Source organism: Lampetra fluviatilis, chromosome 57, assembly GCF_964198595.1.
Source record: "Lampetra fluviatilis chromosome 57, kcLamFluv1.1, whole genome shotgun sequence".
NCBI classification, from domain to species: Eukaryota; Metazoa; Chordata; class Hyperoartia; order Petromyzontiformes; family Petromyzontidae; genus Lampetra; species Lampetra fluviatilis.
The window spans coordinates 965,478-986,150 of NC_136331.1; the positions used below are offsets into that span (position 1 = coordinate 965,478).

Below are 20,673 nucleotides of genomic sequence, written 5' to 3' on the forward strand. Positions count from 1 at the left end.
TCCATGAGATTGGATCCTCGCGTGTCTAGAGCTGCGCGCTAGACGGATCGTTCCATCGCGTGGCCTTACAGAGATGATAAAGGCGGCTTAGGAGGGGGGGTGGGAGTCCTTTATCGGGCAGTGGATAGTTCATGGCTGGTGATGATGATGAACCTGGTTTGAACTTAAATGTTCTTGGCATGTGACTCAGCACTGTGGATCAGGCGGCGAGGGTTGGTGGATCACACACAGATGCCGTGAAACTTCCTTCCATGGGCGTCGAGGAGGAGCCTCACCCTCCTGGCTCGCCAGGAGAAGGTGGTAATAGCAAAACATGTTGACTCCATCTGTTCCATCTGTACGGGATGGAGCCAACCGATTAGCACGGTTGGCTATGTACGGTGAGAAAGAAGTTCGAAGTTCAAGGGATAGAGTGCTGACCAATCGCACGCGCGGATTTTCCTCCGTGTACTCCGGTTTCCTCACACACACACGCAATATTCACCCATTAGTGGGCTCAAAACACCTGGATATATAGAGGACCGCAGAGCTTGGCAATTGTTGGTAGCGCTGGCTTATCACCACGTGGCTGCTGCTGCTGCTGCCTCCCTGCTCGTCTGTGGTTCCTCCTGGCACCGCTGAGTCGTTCTCTCTCTCTCCCTAAGTCGTCCCGTTTAGCGGCTGGGCAGCGTTACGAGTCGACGTTGAATATAAATGTAAAACGATATGCAATCAAATGAAATGCACCATGAGGAACTCAAGAGGTTGAATTTCTGCGATGATCTCATTCGCTGGGTGTCTCATCAAGGCTCGTCACGCACGCCCCGCGATTGCCCTGCAATCAACCACTCCACGTATTCGACTGGTGCGCAGCGAGCCTGCGGAATTCATGCTGCTGTAACCTCTCGCATCGGCCACCACCGCCGCCACCACCTGTTCCACTCGAGATCCACACGCGCGCGGACACCGTTTCTCGTTCTGCTCCAGGTTCTCAAACGACACGCTGGCACACACAACACAAAACGTGCGTTTGGCTGTGCGGAAACCACCAGCGGTTCCTCTGAAGAGGGTCCGTGCATTGCGGTCGCTTTGCCGTCGTCTATCCAGCCCGCACTGCTATTGTTCCCGCACGATGCGGACGTCTCGTCGTTGCTATGTACGCCAAACCCTTGCCCCATCGCTGATTTGCCGATTGCGGGGCTATTTTCCAAGAAACCATGACCCCCCCCCCCCCCACGATGGTCAATGTTTTGGTGTACTTTCAGCAGCCCCAGTTATCGATGAACGTCAAACCTGGTAGGTCTATCCTGCCGTGAGGTGCCGTGCAGAGACACCGGCACAAACCAATTCCTGCTGCTGCCACCCGGAACGCAGATGACGCCGATTCCCGGACCGAAACCGGGTCAAACCCGGAACAGGTGGCAACCCGAAGTGAATCGCTTCCCAGGCATGGGGGGCTGGGGTGTTAAGCGGGGGGGGGGGGGGGCATACACCTATCCTCGTATCCGTACATTCTACCCGTTATCCAGACGAACGTAAACGACAGCGAGAAAAATTTACCGCCGCTCCAGAGTAACTATCATGCACTCCCCGGGCAGCCTGCAGCCCACAGCCCCACACTTCCTCCCCCTGGTCTTCCACCCCCCGTCTAAACCACCTGGATTAACCAAGGCGGCCGATGAGTTCAAACCGCGAACATCTACAACAAGTGGCGAATGCGCCGCATCCTGGAATGTTGCCCGAGGCAGTTTCACATCCAACGTCGAGGTCTCCAATCGCTGCGGAATCTCGCTGTGAGAATCGCTCTCTGGCTCACCGGGTGAGTGTGGGTGTGAGTGGGTGAGCGAGTGTGAGAATCGCCCTCTCACTCACCCGGTGAGTGTGGGTGTGAGTGGGTGAGCGAGTGTGAGAATCGCTCTCTCACTCACCGGGTTAGCGTGGGTGTGAGTGGGTGAGCGAGTGTGACAATCGCTCTCTGGCTCACCAGGTGAGTGTGGGTGTGAGTGGGTGAGCGAGTGTGACAATCGCTCTCCGGCTCACCGGGTGAATGTGGGTGAGCGGGTGTGAGAATCGCTCTCTCGCTCACCGGGTGAGTGGGTGTGAGTGGGTGAGCGAGTGTGAGAATCGCTCTCTGGCTCACCGGGTGAGTGTGGGTGTGAGTGGGTGAGCGAGTGTGACAATCGCTCTCTCGCTCACCGGCTGAGTATTCGCCGCAACGCGTTAAGACGCTCGCACGCCACGCGACTTTAATTCGATCCGCTGAATCGGGTGGGGTGGTGGAGGGGACTCACAACACAAACTCCCCCAGGTCATTAACCCCGTCGTGGCCTGACCCACAAAACCATAGACTCCGGGCAGCCTTCATCTAACAACACAAACACACGACACGTTCTATACAGCCCCCCCCCGGCCCCCAGTATCCGTAGCTAAACGATAAACACCGGTAGGCCTCGGCAAGGTAAGGTAATTTACCCTTTTTACCGGGTAAAAGGGTAAAGGGTAAAGGTGTCGACATGGCAAGGGGTAAGGTGAAGGGTAGGGTAAAGGTAGCTCGAAAGAATTACCCGGTAGGGTAAAGGTAGCGCAAAGTATTACCCGGTAAATACGGTGCCTTGTTTACCGCTAAAAGCTCCGTGGCGCAGTCCGTGGCCTCCATTTAATAAGTAAAAACTTTTTTTAAAACACGCTTTTATGAAATGTACTAGTAATGGCAGAACTCGACTCCAGGAAGTGGCCCCGAAGCTTGCCATAGCATAAAGGACCGTGGCCAAATACAGCCAACGTCAGTTGAGCGTGGACAATTAGACCCAAGCCGAAACATAACATGTAAAAAATGATGTTTAAAAATATATAATTTTTTTATGATAGAATATAGTATTGTCATCAGTATGACGTAAGTATACCAAGTTTGCAGTCGATACCACATTAGGAAGTGGGTTAAAATTGAGTTATAAGATTTTAGGATACGACAACGACGACGACAACAACGACAACAATGACATCAACGACAAGATCAAGCATGTAAAATTGGAATCATCGAGAGTATTCTATATGAATAAAGCGCTCTACCTTGCAGCATTTACCGTTATAAGCCTTTTTTATGTGTAGTTCCCCAGTAATTACCCTGTAATCGGGTAATTTGTATGGGGTAAGGGTAAAAGGTAGGGTAAAGGTAGGCTCGTTACTTTTTACCTTTTACCTTACCTGCTAAAGGGTAAAAGGTAGGGTAGAGTGATTGTATTGTGGTAAGGTAAAAGGTAGGGTAAAGGTAGGCTCGTTTTTAACTCCTAACTTTGACCTTACCTTGCCGAGGCCTAAACACCGGGTAACGCGATCCAGCTGTAGGCCGCTCGCCGCGGCGGTCTCGCGGTTGGTGCCCGGCAGGCCGCCCCTGGTAAACGCTGCCGTATCGCGTGCACGCAGTGACCACGACACGGGTACCACGGCCATTTGGTGCGCCGGCGTCATGGTCAAAAATTTGTTAAAATTATTCGAAGGGCTAAGAACCACGCAGCGGTGGTGGCGGCGGTGGTTGCGGTGGTGGCGGCGGTGGTTGCGGTGGTGGCGGTTGTGGTGGCGGTTGTGGTTGCGGTGGTGGCGGTTGTGGCGGCGGTGGTGGCGGTGGTAGCGGCGGTGGTGGCGGCGGTGGTTGCGGTGGTGGCGGTTGTGGTGGCGGTTGTGGTTGCGGTGGTGGCGGCGGTGGTTGCGGTGGTGGCGGTTGTGGTGGCGGTTGTGGTTGCGGTGGTGGCGGTTGTGGCGGCGGTGGTGGCGGTGGTGGCGGCGGTTGTGGTTGCGGTTGTGGTTGCGGTGGTGGCGGTTGTGGTTGCGGTGGTGGCGGTTGTGGTGGCGGTTGTGGTTGCGGTGGTGGCGGTTGTGGTTGCGGTGGTGGCGGTGGTGGCGGCGGTTGTGGTGGCGGTGGTTGCGGTGGTGGCGGCGGTGGTGGCGGCGGTGGTTGCGGTGGTGGCGGTTGTGGTGGCGGTTGTGGTTGCGGTGGTGGCGGCGGTGGTTGCGGTGGTGGCGGTTGTGGTGGCGGTTGTGGTTGCGGTGGTGGCGGCGGTGGTGGCGGTTGTGGCGACGGTGGTGGCGGCGGTGGTTGCGGTGGTGGCGGTTGTGGTGGCGGTTGTGGCGGCGGTGGTGGCGGTTGTGGTGGCGGCGGTGGTGGCGGCGGTGGTGGCGGTTGTGGCGGCAGCGGTGGTGGCGCCTCCCTGCGTGGCACGACGAGCGCCCTGCAGCGCCATGACAACCGTAGCAGTCAACTCTGAGAGAGAGAAGAGGGTGAGTGAGTGAGTGGGGGAGAAGTGGGTGGGTGGGTTGGTGAGCACGTGGGTGGGTTGGTGAACGGGTGGGTGAGTGGGTTAGTGAGTGGGTGGGCGAGTGGTTTGCTGAGACCCTAGCATGGCACGATCTCCACGCACGGCGCTAGGCGTTGGGGTCGAGGTGGAGTCGTCCCGCTAGGGGTCGGGGTAGAGCTGGAGTCGTCCCGGGAGGGGGACCGGCGGAGGGGACAGTGCCAGGGGGGAGACCGGTGGATGGGGTCGCCCCTCGCCGCGGGGGGCTCCGTCGGGAGAGGCGACGGGGAGCGACGGCGCGGGGAGCGGCGCTGCGAACGGCAGCAGCAGAGGGCGAACGGGGGGGGGGGGGGGGCGAGGGAGGGGGGCAAGGTGGGGGGGGGCAAGGTGGGGGGGGGCAAGGGAAGGAGGGGCGGGGGGCGGGGTGGGGGCAAGGTGGGGGGGGGGTCAGCATCTGCTTGGCGAGATTCACGCTTCACGTTGAGATTTTGTGTAGCGAGGCGAGGGCCCGAGAGAGCGCCAGAGGGGATTCTCATTGGCGAGAGGGAGGCCGGGGCCTGCCACAATGACCACGCTGACAACAACCAGACAGCAAAGACGCAGACAGAGATCAGAGCAGAGACAGACAGATAGAGACCAGAGCAGAGACAGACAGAGATCAGAGCAGAGACAGACAGACAGAGATCAGAGCAGAGACAGACAGATAGAGATCAGGGCAGAGACAGACAGAGATCAGAGCAGAGACAGACAGACAGAGATCAGAGCAGAGACAGACAGACAGAGACCAGAGCAAAGACAGACAGACAGAGATCAGAGCAGAGACAGACAGACAGAGATCAGAGCAGAGACAGACTGACAGAGATCAGAGTAGAGACAGACAGACAGAGATCAGAGCAGAGACAGACAGAGATCAGAGCAGAGACAGACAGATAGAGACCAGAGCAGAGACAGACATACAGCGATCAGAGCAGAGACAGACAGATAGAGATCAGAGCAGAGACAGACAGATAGAGACCAAAGCAGAGATAGACAGACAGAGATCAGAGTAGAGACAGACAGACAGACAGAGATCAGAGTAGAGCCAGACATATAGAGACCAGAGCAGAGATGGACAGACAGAGATCAGAGCAGAGACAGACAGACAGAGATCAGAGCAGAGACAGACACACAGAGATCAGAGCACAGACAGACAGAGATCAGGGCAAAGACAGACAGACAGAGATCAGAGCAGAGACAGACAGATTGAGATCAGAGCAGAGACAGGCAGATAAAGATCAGAGCAGAGACAGACAGATAGAGATCAGAGCAGAGACAGACAGATAGAGATCAGAGACAGAGACAGACAGATAGATAGAGATCAGAGACAGAGACAGACAGAGACCAGAGCAGAGACAGACAGATAGAGATCAGAGCAGAGACAGACAGATAGAGATTAGAGCAGAGACATCCAGATAGAGATCAGAGCAGAGACAGACAGATAGAGATCAGAGTAGAGACAGACAGATAGAGATCAGAGACAGACAGATAGAGATCAGAGTAGAGACAGACAGACAGAGATCAGAGACAGACAGATAGAGATCAGAGTAGAGACAGACAGATAGAGATCAGAGCAGAGACAGACAGACAGACAGAGATCAGAGTAGAGGCAGACAGACAGAGATCAGAGACAGACAGATAGAGATCACAGTAGAGACAGACAGACAGAGATCAGAGACAGAGACAGACAGATAGAGATCAGAGCAAAGACAGACAGACATAGATCAGAGACAGAGACAGACAGATAGAGATCAGAGTAGAGACAGACAGACAGACAGAGATCAGAGACAGAGACAGACAGATAGAGATCAGAGTAGAGACAGACAGACAGAGATCAGAGCAGAAACAGACAGATAGAGATCAGACAGAGACAGACAGACAGAGATCAGAGTAGAGCAGAGACAGACAGATAGAGATCAGAGCAGAAACAGACAGATAGAGATCAGATCAGAGCAGAGACAGACAGAGATCAGAGTAGAGACTGAAGATATCTAAATTACTTTACTCACGGAAAAAATGTCACTTTAAATACATTTCCCGAAAAAAATTATCTCTGTTACTGCCCAAGTGCCCCCATCTCACCCCCTGTGCCCCCCGCCGCACCCCCCGTTACCTGGCAGGCCCCCCACGAGGGGGATCCGGCACTCTGAGTACACCTCGGGGTCCCGGCTCGAGGCCCAGGCCATCCCGGCCCACCCGGGGTCCGCGGTGGGGGGGGGGCCGGGACTCCCGGGACGACGCGGGGGAGCGCGAGGGGGGGCGGCGGGGGGCGACCGCGGCTCAGGAAGGTCCCCTTGGCCGGGGTCCCCTTGGCCGGGGTCCCCTTGGCCGGGGTCCCCTTGGCCGGGGCCCTGGAGCCCGGCCTCGCGGTCCGGGCCGCCCTCGCCCAGCACCAGTCGGGCGGCACCCCCGGGGGAGGCGCCGCCGCTGCTGCTGCTGCTGCCGCGGTGCCAGCGCCGCCGCTCGTGGCTCAGCTCGCACCCCGCCCCTCGCAGCGCGCTGGGGGGGGGGGGGTGAGAGACAGGGGCAGAGGGAGAGACAGGGGGAGGGTGAGAGACAGGGGCAGAGGGAGAGACAGGGGCAAGGGGAGAGACAGGGGGAGGGAGAGAGACAGGGGCAGGGTGAGAGACAGGGGCAGGGGGAGAGACAGGGGCAGAGGGAGAGACAGGGGCAGGGGGAGAGACAGGGGCAGGGGGAGGGGCAGGGTGAGAGTGGAGAGACGCAGCCAGGAATAGAGACAGCAGCCATTATTCGTGTCTAATGCTGTGCCGTTTTTAAATCCTTTATATTAAGTTCGCTTGCTTGCTTGCTTGCGTGCTTGCTTGCTTGCTTACGACCGTGCAAATCTTTCAGTCGTTTTTTAACCCACTTCCCGTGATCCAATCGAGCTGACATTTTCCACACAGACTCGTTGTGCGAGACAATTAATGTTCGTGAAAAGAAATTCCAAAAATTGTACACTTTTTAGGCAAAAAACATTTATTTTACATATATTCAAATATAACTCATTCATGGCTTTGGCTGAACGTCACAGTGTAAGAGCCCAGAGCGTAACCCCTCCACAGGCCGTGGCGGAGTAGCGCAGTTGGTAGCGCCCTCGCTTCCCATGCCAAAGGTCGCGGGATCGATCCCCGCGTCCTCCACAGGCGAATATATTTCTAAATCCTTTATATTAAGTTCGCTTGCTTGCTTAGGACCGTGCAAATCTTTCGCTCGTTTTTTAACCCACTTCCCGTGATCCAATCGAGCTGATATTTTCCACACAGACTCGTTGTGTGTGACAATTAATTTTCGTGAAAAAAAATTCCTACATTTTACACTGTTTAGGGAAAACAAATTAAATATTTAATTACCAATTGCTTAATACTAGCAGACAATCATCTGACCCATAAGTGGCAGCCATCTCAAGCCAGAGGACGAGAAGACTCTAGCCGCCACGCATATAAAGGATTTATAGTGAAAAACTTTGTTTTTACGGGTTTACTTGTTCTTTGCTTGGCTTGTTTCTCAAAACAGTCACCAAGGTTTCATGTTTCCGCAGCAGCCGTCACTTTCACGTTTAATGACTGCGCGCGTGATCCTACAGTCTGTTAAGGATAATATTGTCTTTACACACGGAGCTGGCGCTATATTTTATAAGGTGGGTATTCTTTTTCTTATAACCAGAACTGCAGCATTTTTTTATTTTCCCAGGTAAGGCCCACTGAGCTATACAGCTCACATTCAGAAGCGACCTGGCCATCAAACGTTATAGCTCAACCAAAGTGGATTATCACCATCATAAGGGAATGTATTAGCAGTAGGCGAATAATCTCTAAACGCGTGACGTTGATTCTAAACGTGGAGGGGAAAAAACGGAGGACCCGGAGAAAAATCCAAGCGACCACGGGGAGAGAGAGAGACACCGCAACCTCCGAATATACAGCAGCAGGCGTCAGGGTCGGGATCGAACCCACGACCTCCTGCATACCAGGCGAGGTAGTTAACATCTCCTAGCCACCGTGATGATGATGATGAGAGAGAGACACGCAAACTCCAAATATACAGCAGCAGGCGTCAGGGTCGGGATCGAACCCACGACCTCCTGTATACCAGGCGAGGTAGTTAACATCTCCTAGCCACCGTGATGATGATGAGAGAGAGACACGCAAACTCCAAATATACAGCAGCAGGCGTCAGGGTTCGAACGGGGTCGAACTGGTACTCTAGGAGGGGAAACGGGAAGTTATGGGAGGTCACGGGGTCATCGGAAATCGTGAGGAATCTTGGGAACTCGTGAGGGTCACGCGGGGTCACGGGGGGGGGGGGTCACCTCCTGTTGGTCATGTTGACCATGAGCGCCAGCGCGGTGAAGAGGAAGACGACGAACGCGGCCAGGCCGATCCAGAAGCCAATCACGATGGAGTCTTGGGCAGGGGGGGGGGGCACGAGAGGTCATGGGGTCACACTCCCCCACCTGTGTACTCCATTTCAATCGCCTCTTACTCCCTTCTCATCCCTCTCAGACTTTTACGCCGCTCTCCACCCTCTCTCGACTCCCCCCTCTCTCCACCCTCTCTCGACTCCCCCCTCTCTCCACCCTCTCTCGACTCCCCCCTCTCTCCACCCTCTCTACACGCTCCAGTCTCTCCAATCGCCCCCACTCTCCACCCTCTCCCCACTCAATTTAACCCCTCCTCCCCCCGCTCTATACTCTCCCCCCCTCGCCGATTCACACCTCCGCACTCACAGACATTTTAATTTACCGGGGAGGGGGGGGGGTGGAAGGGGTGGGGGGTGACAGGTTGGGGGGGGGGGCTGGGACCCTCTGGGGATCGTGCGAGGATCGTGGGTCGAGCCCCGCACCCTGATTGGGGTCCCGTCCCCGTCTCTACTGTGCTAGTGACCTCCGACCCCGAGTTCTGAGCCGTCAATTCACTCAGGCGGTTGTCACTGTTAGTGCGACCGCCTCCTGACCCCGTACACTCACGCTCGCTCGCTCGCTCGGGTCCCCTACACACAAGTCGCACCGCCGCGGTGGAGGAATGGCGGGCGTGTCGCACAGACGATGGTCAGCGGGCAGATCAGCTCCGCCGTCGAGGACATGGGACGGCATTCGGTGAATCGGTCACTCTGCCGATATTCTCGCTTGGACCCGGCGCACTGGTCATCATGGGCCCCCGGCTTGTCACACAGAAGTCTGGCAGCCTGGGACCACTACTGTTGGGTTACAATGGGGCTGGCACGCTCCAATCACTGCGGCTCGAGACACGATGCTGCAAGTGGTGCGATCGTGGCCATGCAACCCAAACTATGGACCGTCCCAGAAACCACTCTGGAGAGGTAGGAAGGGAAAAATAAAATAAAACCACCACACGAACTGTCTCTCTCTATCTCTCTGTCTCTGTCTCCCTCTCTCTATCGCTCTCTCTCTCTCTGTCTCTCTGTCTCTGTCTCTCTCTCTGTCTATCTCTCTATCTCTCTGTCTCTCTCTCTGTCTCTCTCTCTCGGCTGCAGTGCTCTCGTCGTGGCCAACAACAGACCTCGACGTCGGCATCGAGCTCCTGGAACTCATGGCTCCTTCTGCTGCTGCTGCTGCTGCCGGCATCATCACGGCAGCAAGAGTAGAACAACTGTGGCCCAAGCGGTCGCGTCGAGACCAACGGTGAGCGTCGGGACCCCCCCCCCCCCAGCAGAGCCATGTAAATTTGGGGGGGGGGTGGGGGAGTACCACGTGCTCCTCTCCATGGAGGTGGAGGGAGTACTCACATTTGTTAGCGGAGAGTCCCTCGAAGGAGACATTGTACTCGTACTCGTACTCCTCGTACAACTCGGCGAGGGCGGCGTTCGGGGACCCCTCCTGGGGCCCTGGGGTCTGCGGCCCCCCCACTGCACTGTCATTGCCGCGCCCCTCCGACATCCCTACCACCACCACAGCAACAACAACAACAGCAGCAGCAACAACAACATAAACATCAGCAGCAACAACGCAGCCTTGCCTGCCGGAGAAGCTCACCGATGGGACTGTGTCCAGATCTTTCAAGGATTTGTGAGGTCCTCACACTGTGATTCAGTCTGCAGGTTAAACCCAGGATAGATCGTAGGCAGGCCAGCATGAATGTTTTTAACCGGCGCAGAAGTTCCGTTAGTGGGGGGGGTCCACATTTCGCAAACAAAGAGAATAGAGGGCATGACTGCGGCCAAGAAGACTGGACAATTCGTGTGGAGCGACACACCAGTTAGCTTCCACACAGCAGCGTTATGCAGCCGATGAAAAAATGAAATTCTCACTTGCAACCTTCATCAGCTAGCTGAGACCAGGCCACTGTGGGGTTGAATGTGGTCCTAGATGGACACTCACCACAGGAGTGGAAGAATGGCAGGCGCATCTTACAGATGGCAAGCTGATGGTCAGTGGGCACATGAGCTCCACAGTAGGTGCTGGTGTCAAGGATATGGGCTGTTCCATCACTATATCATCCAGCAGATAGTCTTGCTTGTACCCGGCATGCATTTGTAGTAGGTTCAAGGAGACTTGGACGACGTAGTCGGAGGCACACTTATTTATTAACCACAGTTGTATATTACAGGCCGAGATGTACAACACTCGAAGGGGTATCGGCCCCTTCACCCGTCTAACAGGGAGATCCCACAATCTCTGTCCCGGCTAGCCTACTCCTAGGTCCTCCACTACAGGGCTAGGGGAGGCTAGCTGACCCAGCTCTGGTTAAGCTGGGATTACGGCACCCTGAGTCCTCAGACCGGCTCTTACAAGAGCATCGGCTCTGGGCTCTCGGGGCCACGCCACTGGCTTGCCCTGGTCGGTCCTGAGAAGGACAGCGATCCAGGGGAGTCCCAGGGCCTATCTAGCCGGTCTTCTTGCTTCGCTGGTTAAGGCTGAACACTGCCCCCCGAGCCCTCCGGCTCACCACCTTATATAGCAACTCCCCCCCCGAGGGGTGGGGCCGCGGGGTATCCCAGCGCCGTGTTAGCCCCCCAGGCTCAACGGTGCGGACGTGGATGTAAGCACCTCTTGGCGTACAGGCATAACCACGCCCGGTGTGTTTGTTTGCCTTCCCGTAACACCTCTACACATTCATGATGTTGTGTGGATGCACCGATGCCGGAACAGCGTATTGGTAATTTCAAGCCCATGGGCTGCACAGAAGTCTAGCAGCCTCCTACCGTTGTTATTGAGCTGATCTGGCCCATGCCTTCCAATCACTCCAGTCCCACTCGGGCATTCAAGTCACCCAAAAGGATGACTCTATCCTGAGGGGGCACTTTAGCTAGCACCTCTGACAGGAGGTCATAGGAGGCATCTGACTCATCGGCCTTGCCTCCATCCATCCACCGATGTTCATCTTCAGTAAACAACCACCACCAATTCTTGCCTCCCATTGGTGGAGAGGTGAACCCACAGTAGCCTGGGGATTACAGCTTCCCACACCTCCCATGCCCCCTTTTGTCTCAGAGGAAGAGCCACTCCCTGCTGCGTGGAGGACTGTCTATCTCTCATGGTGACTGGACCAAGAGCCAGTCCACCGGACCTCCTGAATGCCAGAGATCCAGGCGGTTTTGGTCCAGCTTCCGACAGAGAAGTGACAGCCTCTCATCGGCAGTGAGCATTTGAACATTTCACGTGGTCACTCGCAATGGCTTTTTACCGTTTCTGGAGGAACCCCGAGGGTGCCGGTTCAGCCTCGCGGATCCGCCAGATGGGGTTTGGCCAGGAGACCGTTGATAAACGCCTATTTAACACGCGGTTTTGTGATCATTTTAAATGAAAATAATGCGGCAATCAGCCCCTCACACTCGCCCAGAGCCCCAGTTAGCCGCAATGGGGGCTACAAATGCCATGAAGGGAAAGAGTCGATTGGGTTCAGCCATGACAACATTTCATAGAGATGGGGGTTGTTTTTGGTGGACCACACAATGACAAAGATTCCCCGTATAGCCTTTAACAGACTGTTGGGGCAAGCTATGTTATCGAGCAAACACCTATGAAGGCTGGCACGGCACACGACGCCCGGCCACCTTTGTCTCCATAGTGGTGATGTTTGGACACCACACCGGGTACCCATTAGAGGCTCAGTCGACCTAGAGGAGGCCCAGGACCGGGTCAGATAATCGTCACCGGTGTTGGCCACGAGCGGGAATGGAACTCGGGTCGCCGGGTTCGTAGCGCGGTGCGTTAAACGCTACACCCACACATACAGACACACCAACATACGCACAAACACCCACACATACAGACACACCAACATCCGCACAAACACCCACACATACAGACACACCAACATACGCACAAACACCCACACAGACAGACACGCCAACATACGCACAAACACCCACACATACAGACACGCCAACATACGCACAAACACCCACACATACAGACACACCAACATCCGCACAAACACCCACACATACAGACACACCAACATACGCACAAACACCCACACATACAGACACACCAACATACGCACAAACACCCACACATACAGACACACCAACATACACACAAACACTCACACATACAGACACGCCAACATCCGCACAAACACCCACACATACAGACACACCAACATACGCACAAACACCCACACATACAGACACACCAACATACGCACAAACACCCACACATACAGACACACCAACATCCGCACAAACACCCACACATACAGACACACCAACATACGCACAAACACCCAGACAGACAGACACGCCAACATACGCACAAACACCCACACATACAGACACGCCAACATACGCACAAACACCCACACATACAGACACACCAACATCCGCACAAACACCCACACATACAGACACACCAACATACGCACAAACACCCACACATACAGACACACCAACATACACACAAACACTCACACATACAGACACGCCAACATCCGCACAAACACCCACACATACAGACACACCAACATACGCACAAACACCCACACATACAGACACACCAACATACGCACAAACACCCACACATACAGACACACCAACATACGCCCAAACACCCACACAGACAGACACACCAACATACGCCCAAACACCCACACAGACAGACACACCAACATACGCACAAACACCCACACAGACAGACACACCAACATACGCACAAACACCCACACATACACGCCAACATACGCACAAACACCCACACATACACAAGTGCACCCCTTAATAACCACACCAACTCCCTACCCCTGCCTCGCTGCTCCCACGCAGCCCCCTCGCCCCCCTTCCAGACCCCTGCCCCGTGTCCCGCGACGTCCTGGCCTTCATCGGCGTTCACTAACAGCACTTACCCCCAACAGCCTGTACAGGGCTACACGCGGGGGGGGGGGGCATTTGCCCGTATCATGCACACAAGAGGTTGTGGGGCGAGGGAGAGACGTGGGACAAGGATTGAGAGAGATGCAGGAGGGAGATCTGGCAGGGAGATACAGGAGGGAGGAGGAGGAGTGGGGGAGGAGGCGATGTCTCCGTGGCTGGACGCGCGCGAATACGAACCGTGAGCGATCACGGTGCCAGGCGCGTGCACAACAACAACACGAATCATTTACATGTATTTGTGAGGCGCCTTCCACTAACGTCTCAAGGCGCCTTCCACGAACGTCTCAAGGCGCCTCGTACGAATAAGCAAATGCTAAGAGAGAAGCAAGAGCTACATAGGCTAAACGGACTGAAGAAGATGTGTGTTTTTTTTTAAAGAAGATACTTAAATGTGTCCACATTATCGGATAAACGAATTTCCAACGGGAGGGAATTCCACAACCGAGGCTCAGACGCAGCGAGTGGCCGCTCACCCCCCAGGATCGAGAAACGCAGAGAAGGGCGGAGCCTGCAGATCTTCACGGCCTTGAGGGGATGAATTAACTCATTGTGGTGGTGCCAGCCCATGCAAGGCTTTAAAAAACTAGTCGAAGGCTCTTAAACTCTACTCGTGTCAAGACCGGTAGCCAGTTTAATCAGAAAAGCAAAGAACAATTGTCACGTAATGGGGTTCGGGTTAGCACCCTAGCGGCCGCATTCTAAACAATTTGTCGTCTACGAAGGAGCTTGTTTGAAGCAGCAACCAGCGAGGCATTGCAGTCATCGATTAGCGAGGGAACGAGTGAATGGACCGGCCTCTCAGAATCAGCCGGCGTAATGGTGTCGTGCAGTCAAGCAATGTTTGGGAGGTGGAAAAAAACGAGATTTTCACAACCTTATTAACTTGAGCTTCGAAGGAAAGGGAACGCATCAAATATCACCCCAAGATTAATAACCTCATGCTCCCAGTTTTCCAACTGTTGGGGAGAGGCGACTGAGAGGACGTCGGTCCTATTTCCATTTAGCCGGAGAAAATTGTTCTGTATCCATAATTTTACAGCCGTTGAAGACGATGAAAGCAAAGACCTTGCCGAGGTAGAATCTGGTGCTAGCTGGAGGTGGATGTGCGTGTCGTCGTCTGCAGTGGTAGCGCAGCCTGAGAAATTGCAGCAGTCCTCCAAATGAGGCCATGTTAAATGCTAAACAGAATGGGACCAAGCACCGATACTTGAGGAACCCCAGACGACACAGAGCATGACCGAGGACTTAAAGCCGCCCGTACAGACACACTGCTTGCGGTTTTGCACGTAAGAGCGGAACAACTCTAGAGCAAAATCTGTTACCAGCCCATAATATTTTCAAGTCGTTCAATTAAAATGTCACGGCCGATTGTATCGAAAGCTGCGCTGCGGTCTAGAAGAACCAGAGCACTCGTCGTCCCGTGCTCTGCAGCGATTAACAGATCATTTACCATCCTGACCAGAGCCGCCTCCGTGCCGTGTTGTGCTCTAAACCCCGATTTGAATCGGTCGAGCACTTCATTTAAAGACAGATGCTGCCAGAGACGAATTGCCACAGAATGAAAGGAAGATTGGAAATATGCCGGTAATTAATGAAGCACCGCGGATCTAGGCCAGGCGTAATAAGCAGATGAGTGACAGCGACCACCTTGACGGCGGAAGGAACAATCACCTCGTTAAGAGACCTATTGAATAGATTCCGTGCAAATGGTTCCAATGGGGCAAAGCTTTCTTCCACGTACGAAAGGGGTCCAGTGGACAACGGCACGGAGGGGCGGGGTGGGGGGGAATTCGCGATCAGGGCAGAAAGCTCAGTGGAAGGAATGACACGGAGCAGAGCGAGAGCTGTACCATGGAAACGAGGCTGGAAATGCGGAGCTAACTGGAGATGAACGCATCCAGGAGCGAACGGCAGTTCTTTTATCAGTGGAATGATTTGCCAAACATTGACACCCGTCAGTGTATCTTGAGTAGTTAATTGGTGGTGCCATAAAGAGTCGCGGTTTTATTTTTATTTTGGCTGCAAAAAACCGCCAGCGAGACATTCTGATGTTTAAGGGCCCAAAAGCGCCGCGTGGCTGATATCACCAGGGCCTAAGAGGAGCCATGGCACTGAGAACATCAGAGAGTCGATTATGTTTACACAGCAGCGCAGCCTCATCAACAGGGAGTAGACTGATACAACGGAGAGAGATAAAGGATCAGTAAGTGAATTGGGACGATGGGATTTCAAGTTAAAAAAGAAGATCCGACTACACGAACGAGCAGCGTGAAATAAGGACGTGTCGAAGAACACTGTCCACGACAAGCGGACATGAAGATAAAGATCCCCCGTGTAGCCCACACCTCAGATTCGCACAGTTGGCTACGTACGATGCGAAAGAAGTTCCATATATACCGACTGTTTGCGGGGGGGGGGGGGTGTTAGCGAGCCTCTATGAAGGCCGGCACGGTACACGAGGGTTTGGGTGGGCAGCACCGACCACCTTTGTCTCCCCAATGCTGATGTTTAATACACCCGGCAGCATGTACCCCTTTGAGGCTGAGCCAATCTGGAGGAGGCCGAGGACGGGTTCGGATAACTGTCACTGATGTCGGTCGTGATCGGGAATTAAACTTGGATGGCCGGGTTACTCACTCACCCAGACACACACAAAACGAAGACAAAGATCCCCCATATAGCATGAACAGACTGTTGGGGCAAGTGCTGAAGGCCGGAACGGCACACAAGACGGTGGGTGGCCAGTACCACGCCCGTCCACCCTTGTCTCCCTAGTGGCGACCTTTACACACCGCACCAGGTACTCATTTGAGGCTGAGTCGACCTAGGGGAGACCCAGGACCGGTTCAGATAATCGTCACTGGTGTTGGCCACAAGCGGGAATCGAACTCGGGCCGCCGGATTTGTAGCGCAGCGTAGCGCTAACCGCTCCCCTCAGACTCACACTCACACCCATACACGCACACACACACTCACACCCATACACTCAGTCACACACTCACACCCACACACTCAGACACACACTCACACCCACACACTCACACACACACTCACACCCACACACTCACACACACTTAGATCCATACACTCACATACACACACACTCACACCCATACACTCAGACACACACTCAGACACACACTCACACACTCACACGCACACACTCATACACAGACTCACACCCATACACTCATACACAGACTCACACCCATACACTCAGACACACACCCACACCCACACACTCACACACTCACACCCACACACTCAGACACACATTCACACCCACACACTCAGACACACACTCACTCCCACACACTCAGACACACACTCACTCCCACACACTCACACACTCACACCCATACACTCAGACACACACTCACACCCACACACTCACACACTCACACCCACACAGTCAGACACACTCACACCCACACACTCAGACACACACTCACTCCCACACACTCAGACACACACTCACTCCCACACACTCACACACTCACACCCATACACTCAGACACACACTCACACCCACACACTCACACACTCACACCCATACATTCAGACACACACTCACACCCATACACTCAGACACACACTCACACCCACACACACACACTCAGACACACACTCACACCCACACACTCAGACACACACTCACTCCCACACACTCACACACTCACCCATACACTCAGACACACACTCACACCCACACACTCAGACACACACTCACACCCATACACTCAGACACACACTCACACTCAGACACACACTCAGACACACACTCACTCCCACACACTCACACACTCACCCATACACTCAGACACACACTCACACCAATACACTCAGACACACACTCACACCCACACACTCAGACACACACACACGCAATACCAATACTCGGCATCCGCCACTAAGTGACGGTGACGTCACCACGGTGCCTGTGCCAGGCCAGGTCCACTTTGAGGCCACGTGCAGCGTCGAACGCTCGCTGACAGCAGGTGTCGGGACAGACCCAGCAGGTGCCAGTGGTTGGCTGACTAAGATGACCGGGAGATGCACACCAGCTGTACCCCCTCATCTACCAACTTGCTCCATTGTATCTGCCCGGTGCTCAGATCGTTGTTGTGAGCGTTGCTCCTCTGCCCTCCATTGTTTCTGGAGAGCGACTGCCTCCAACCGCCCAGCAGTAGCGTCCTTCACGAGCCTCCTCCACAGAGGCCGATCTTGACACCGCTGATACCGGTCTTCGGCAAGTCCACTCAGCTCCATATCCGCTCGTACCGCATCAGTTAATCTCTTCTCCAGCCCGTGTCGTGGCCGTTTAGCCCCCTCTATGCGACCAACAGAAGCTGCTTGGGCATGCGGTGGCTGGCCATGCGGGCTACATGGCATTGCCAACGTAGCCTTGCCTTGCTGAAGGAGCTCACCGATGGGAATGTGTCCAGATCTTTCAAGGATTTGTGCTCCTCACAATCCAGCCTGGTTAAAGCCAGGATGGATCACAGACATGCCAGTCTGAATGTTTCTAAGCGGCGCAGATGTTCCATTACAGGGGTCCACGTTTCACAAGCAACAGACCAGGTAGCTTCCACAGAGCGTTGCGCAGCCGACTGATTCGGAGTGAGACCCTCTGCTGTCAAACCGGAGCTGATCATCAGCACACCCGTACACACACACACCCACACACACTCACACCCATACACACACACGCAGGCCCATACAAACTCATACACACACTCACACCCATAAACACACACCCAATCACACCCACTCACACTAACACCCATACAAACTCATACAGACAATCACACCCATAGACACTCACACCCATACACAGTTACACACACACCCATACACCCACACACACTAACACCCATACAAACTCATACAGACAATCACACCCGTAGACACTCACACCCATACACAGTTACACACACACCCATACACCCACACACACTAACACCCATACAAACTCATACAGACACTCACACCCACACGCAAACACACCACACCGTCAACTCACGTAAGCCGACCACGGCTGAAAGTGATGTAAACTCTCACGATGTACTGGACGCGCGAGAGAGCTGAATGTGGCACACAGGCAGCGTTATTACAATTATGTATCCGGTATATCAATCAATATTATTTTATCAATTACTGACTTCCTCAAGAAACTCTTTGAGCACGGGCGCTCCGAGCCTCGCGCGAGTCCCATCACCACCATCACCATCATCACCATCATCATCACCATCATCACCATCATCATCACCATCATCACCATCATCATCATCACCATCATCACCATCATCACCATCATCATCACCATCATCATCACCATCATCACCATCATCATCACCATCATCATCACCATCATCATCACCATCATCATCATCACCATCATCATCACCATCATCACCATCATCATCACCACCATCATCATCACCATCATCATCATCACCACCATCATCATCACCACCATCATCATCATCACCATCATCACCATCATCACCACCATCACCACCATCATCACCAGCGAACCGAGTACTTCGCCCCCTTCGGCAGATCCCAGAACCCTGGGGATTCGGGATAAGGAGGTTCCCCCTCCCTCCCTCCCGGCCACCCATCCCCCCCAGCGGTGCCTCTCACCTCCGAGTGCTCGCCCCGGGGCGCCGCGTTCACTCGGCCCCCCGTGCAGCCCCTCCCCCTTCCCCCAGCCGGGACCCCTGCAGCAGGAGCTGGACCCCCCCCCGCCACCACCAGGGGCTGGGTCCCCTCGATGGAGCCCCCCCCCCCTCCCCTCCCGCCCACTGCCCTGGACAGGACCCCGGTGAGAGAGGCGCCGACGTCGCTGCTGCCACCCCCGTGAATCCGGCACCCACGCGCCACGAGGCGATTTTGTGAACGGGGCACGAGGGGGGCGGGGCGAGGGGAGGAGCAGGGGGGGGGGGCAGGGGGGGGGCGAGGGGAGGAGCAGGGGGGGGGGAGCAGGGGGGCGGGGCGAGCAGCAGGGGGGGTGAGCCCCCCCCCCCGCCCGCGTGGCTGTTATCTCGGGGCGGCGTCGCTGATTGTCGTGTTGTATTTATCTCTCCCGTGGCATTTCAAGAGCGCCGGGGAAAGACATTTTTAGGGGGGGGTGGTGCGGCATCGTTTGGTGTGGGGGGAGGGCCGGGGGCGTCGTGAGGTGACGGACAGCAGAGTCCACGTGGGACACACACACAGACACACACACAGACACACACACACACAATTCACACAGGCACACACACTCACACACGCAAGTCGTCCATAATAAAGTGGTGGTGGTGTGTTAACCACGCATTTATATAAACGCGATCCAACCCAACGACCTTTGTTGTGAATAATATTGGGCGCGATATCCTACCACGTGTTCAACTCGTAATAACATCGCCCCACAGTCTCCACGGCTTCGTGGATCAGCCAGCAGCGGGCATTCGGTTCAACACGAGCAAAAACTCCGGGCCGGTTTCGACATTCACCGTCTCATCAACAACAGCAGAGCCAGGCTCGCCTGAACCTCCTCAATCTCTCTCGAAGACGCGGGTCCCAGCTCGACACAAAACCTCCACCCCACGAGGCGGAACGATCACTCCCGTGGGCGTGGAGGACAACCACAGAAATAATCGAGCGGTCGAATCGCCTCCTCCCCCCCCCCTCCTCCTGAACACAGATGGGCGGGGGGGGGTCAGCGTGCTCCTCGTCATTAGGCCGCGTGCCACTCCACTGCTGGATGGAGGCGCATTGTCCACAGGCCACTGGCGTGTCGCTCACGGCGGCAGGCTGTCTGACCGCACTCCGCCACCGCCGGCTGTCTTGTTGTTGTTGTTGTTTGTGTTGTTGTTGTTGTTGTGGTTTTGGCGGTGGTGTTTACGCTCCACGTCTCCCCCTCTGTCTCTCTCTCGCGTGGAGGCGACTCGCGATAATGGAATGGAGCTCCTGATAATTCATCTCGGGCGGAAGCAATTAAGGGAGCGGATTCCCCCTCCCCCCTTGGGGATTCCCCCAGGAGAGGAGAGGC

General features: G+C 55.0%; 1 protein-coding gene across 1 annotated transcript; it reads right to left on the reverse strand.

The window, feature by feature from the left end:
* Positions 1–2,950: 2,950 nt before the first annotated feature.
* On the reverse strand, positions 2,951–19,320 carry LOC144950391 (uncharacterized). Its single transcript, XM_078880507.1, has 6 exons — positions 19,284–19,320; positions 10,053–10,205; positions 8,617–8,710; positions 6,418–6,803; positions 4,395–4,579; positions 2,951–4,237 (listed from the first exon to the last, which is right to left on the reverse strand). The coding sequence occupies exons 2-5, from the start codon at positions 10,201–10,203 to the stop codon at positions 4,431–4,433; spliced, it is 780 nt and encodes a 259-aa protein (XP_078736633.1). The 5' UTR covers positions 10,204–10,205; positions 19,284–19,320; the 3' UTR covers positions 2,951–4,237; positions 4,395–4,430.
* Between the last annotated feature and the right edge of the window lie 1,353 nt (positions 19,321–20,673).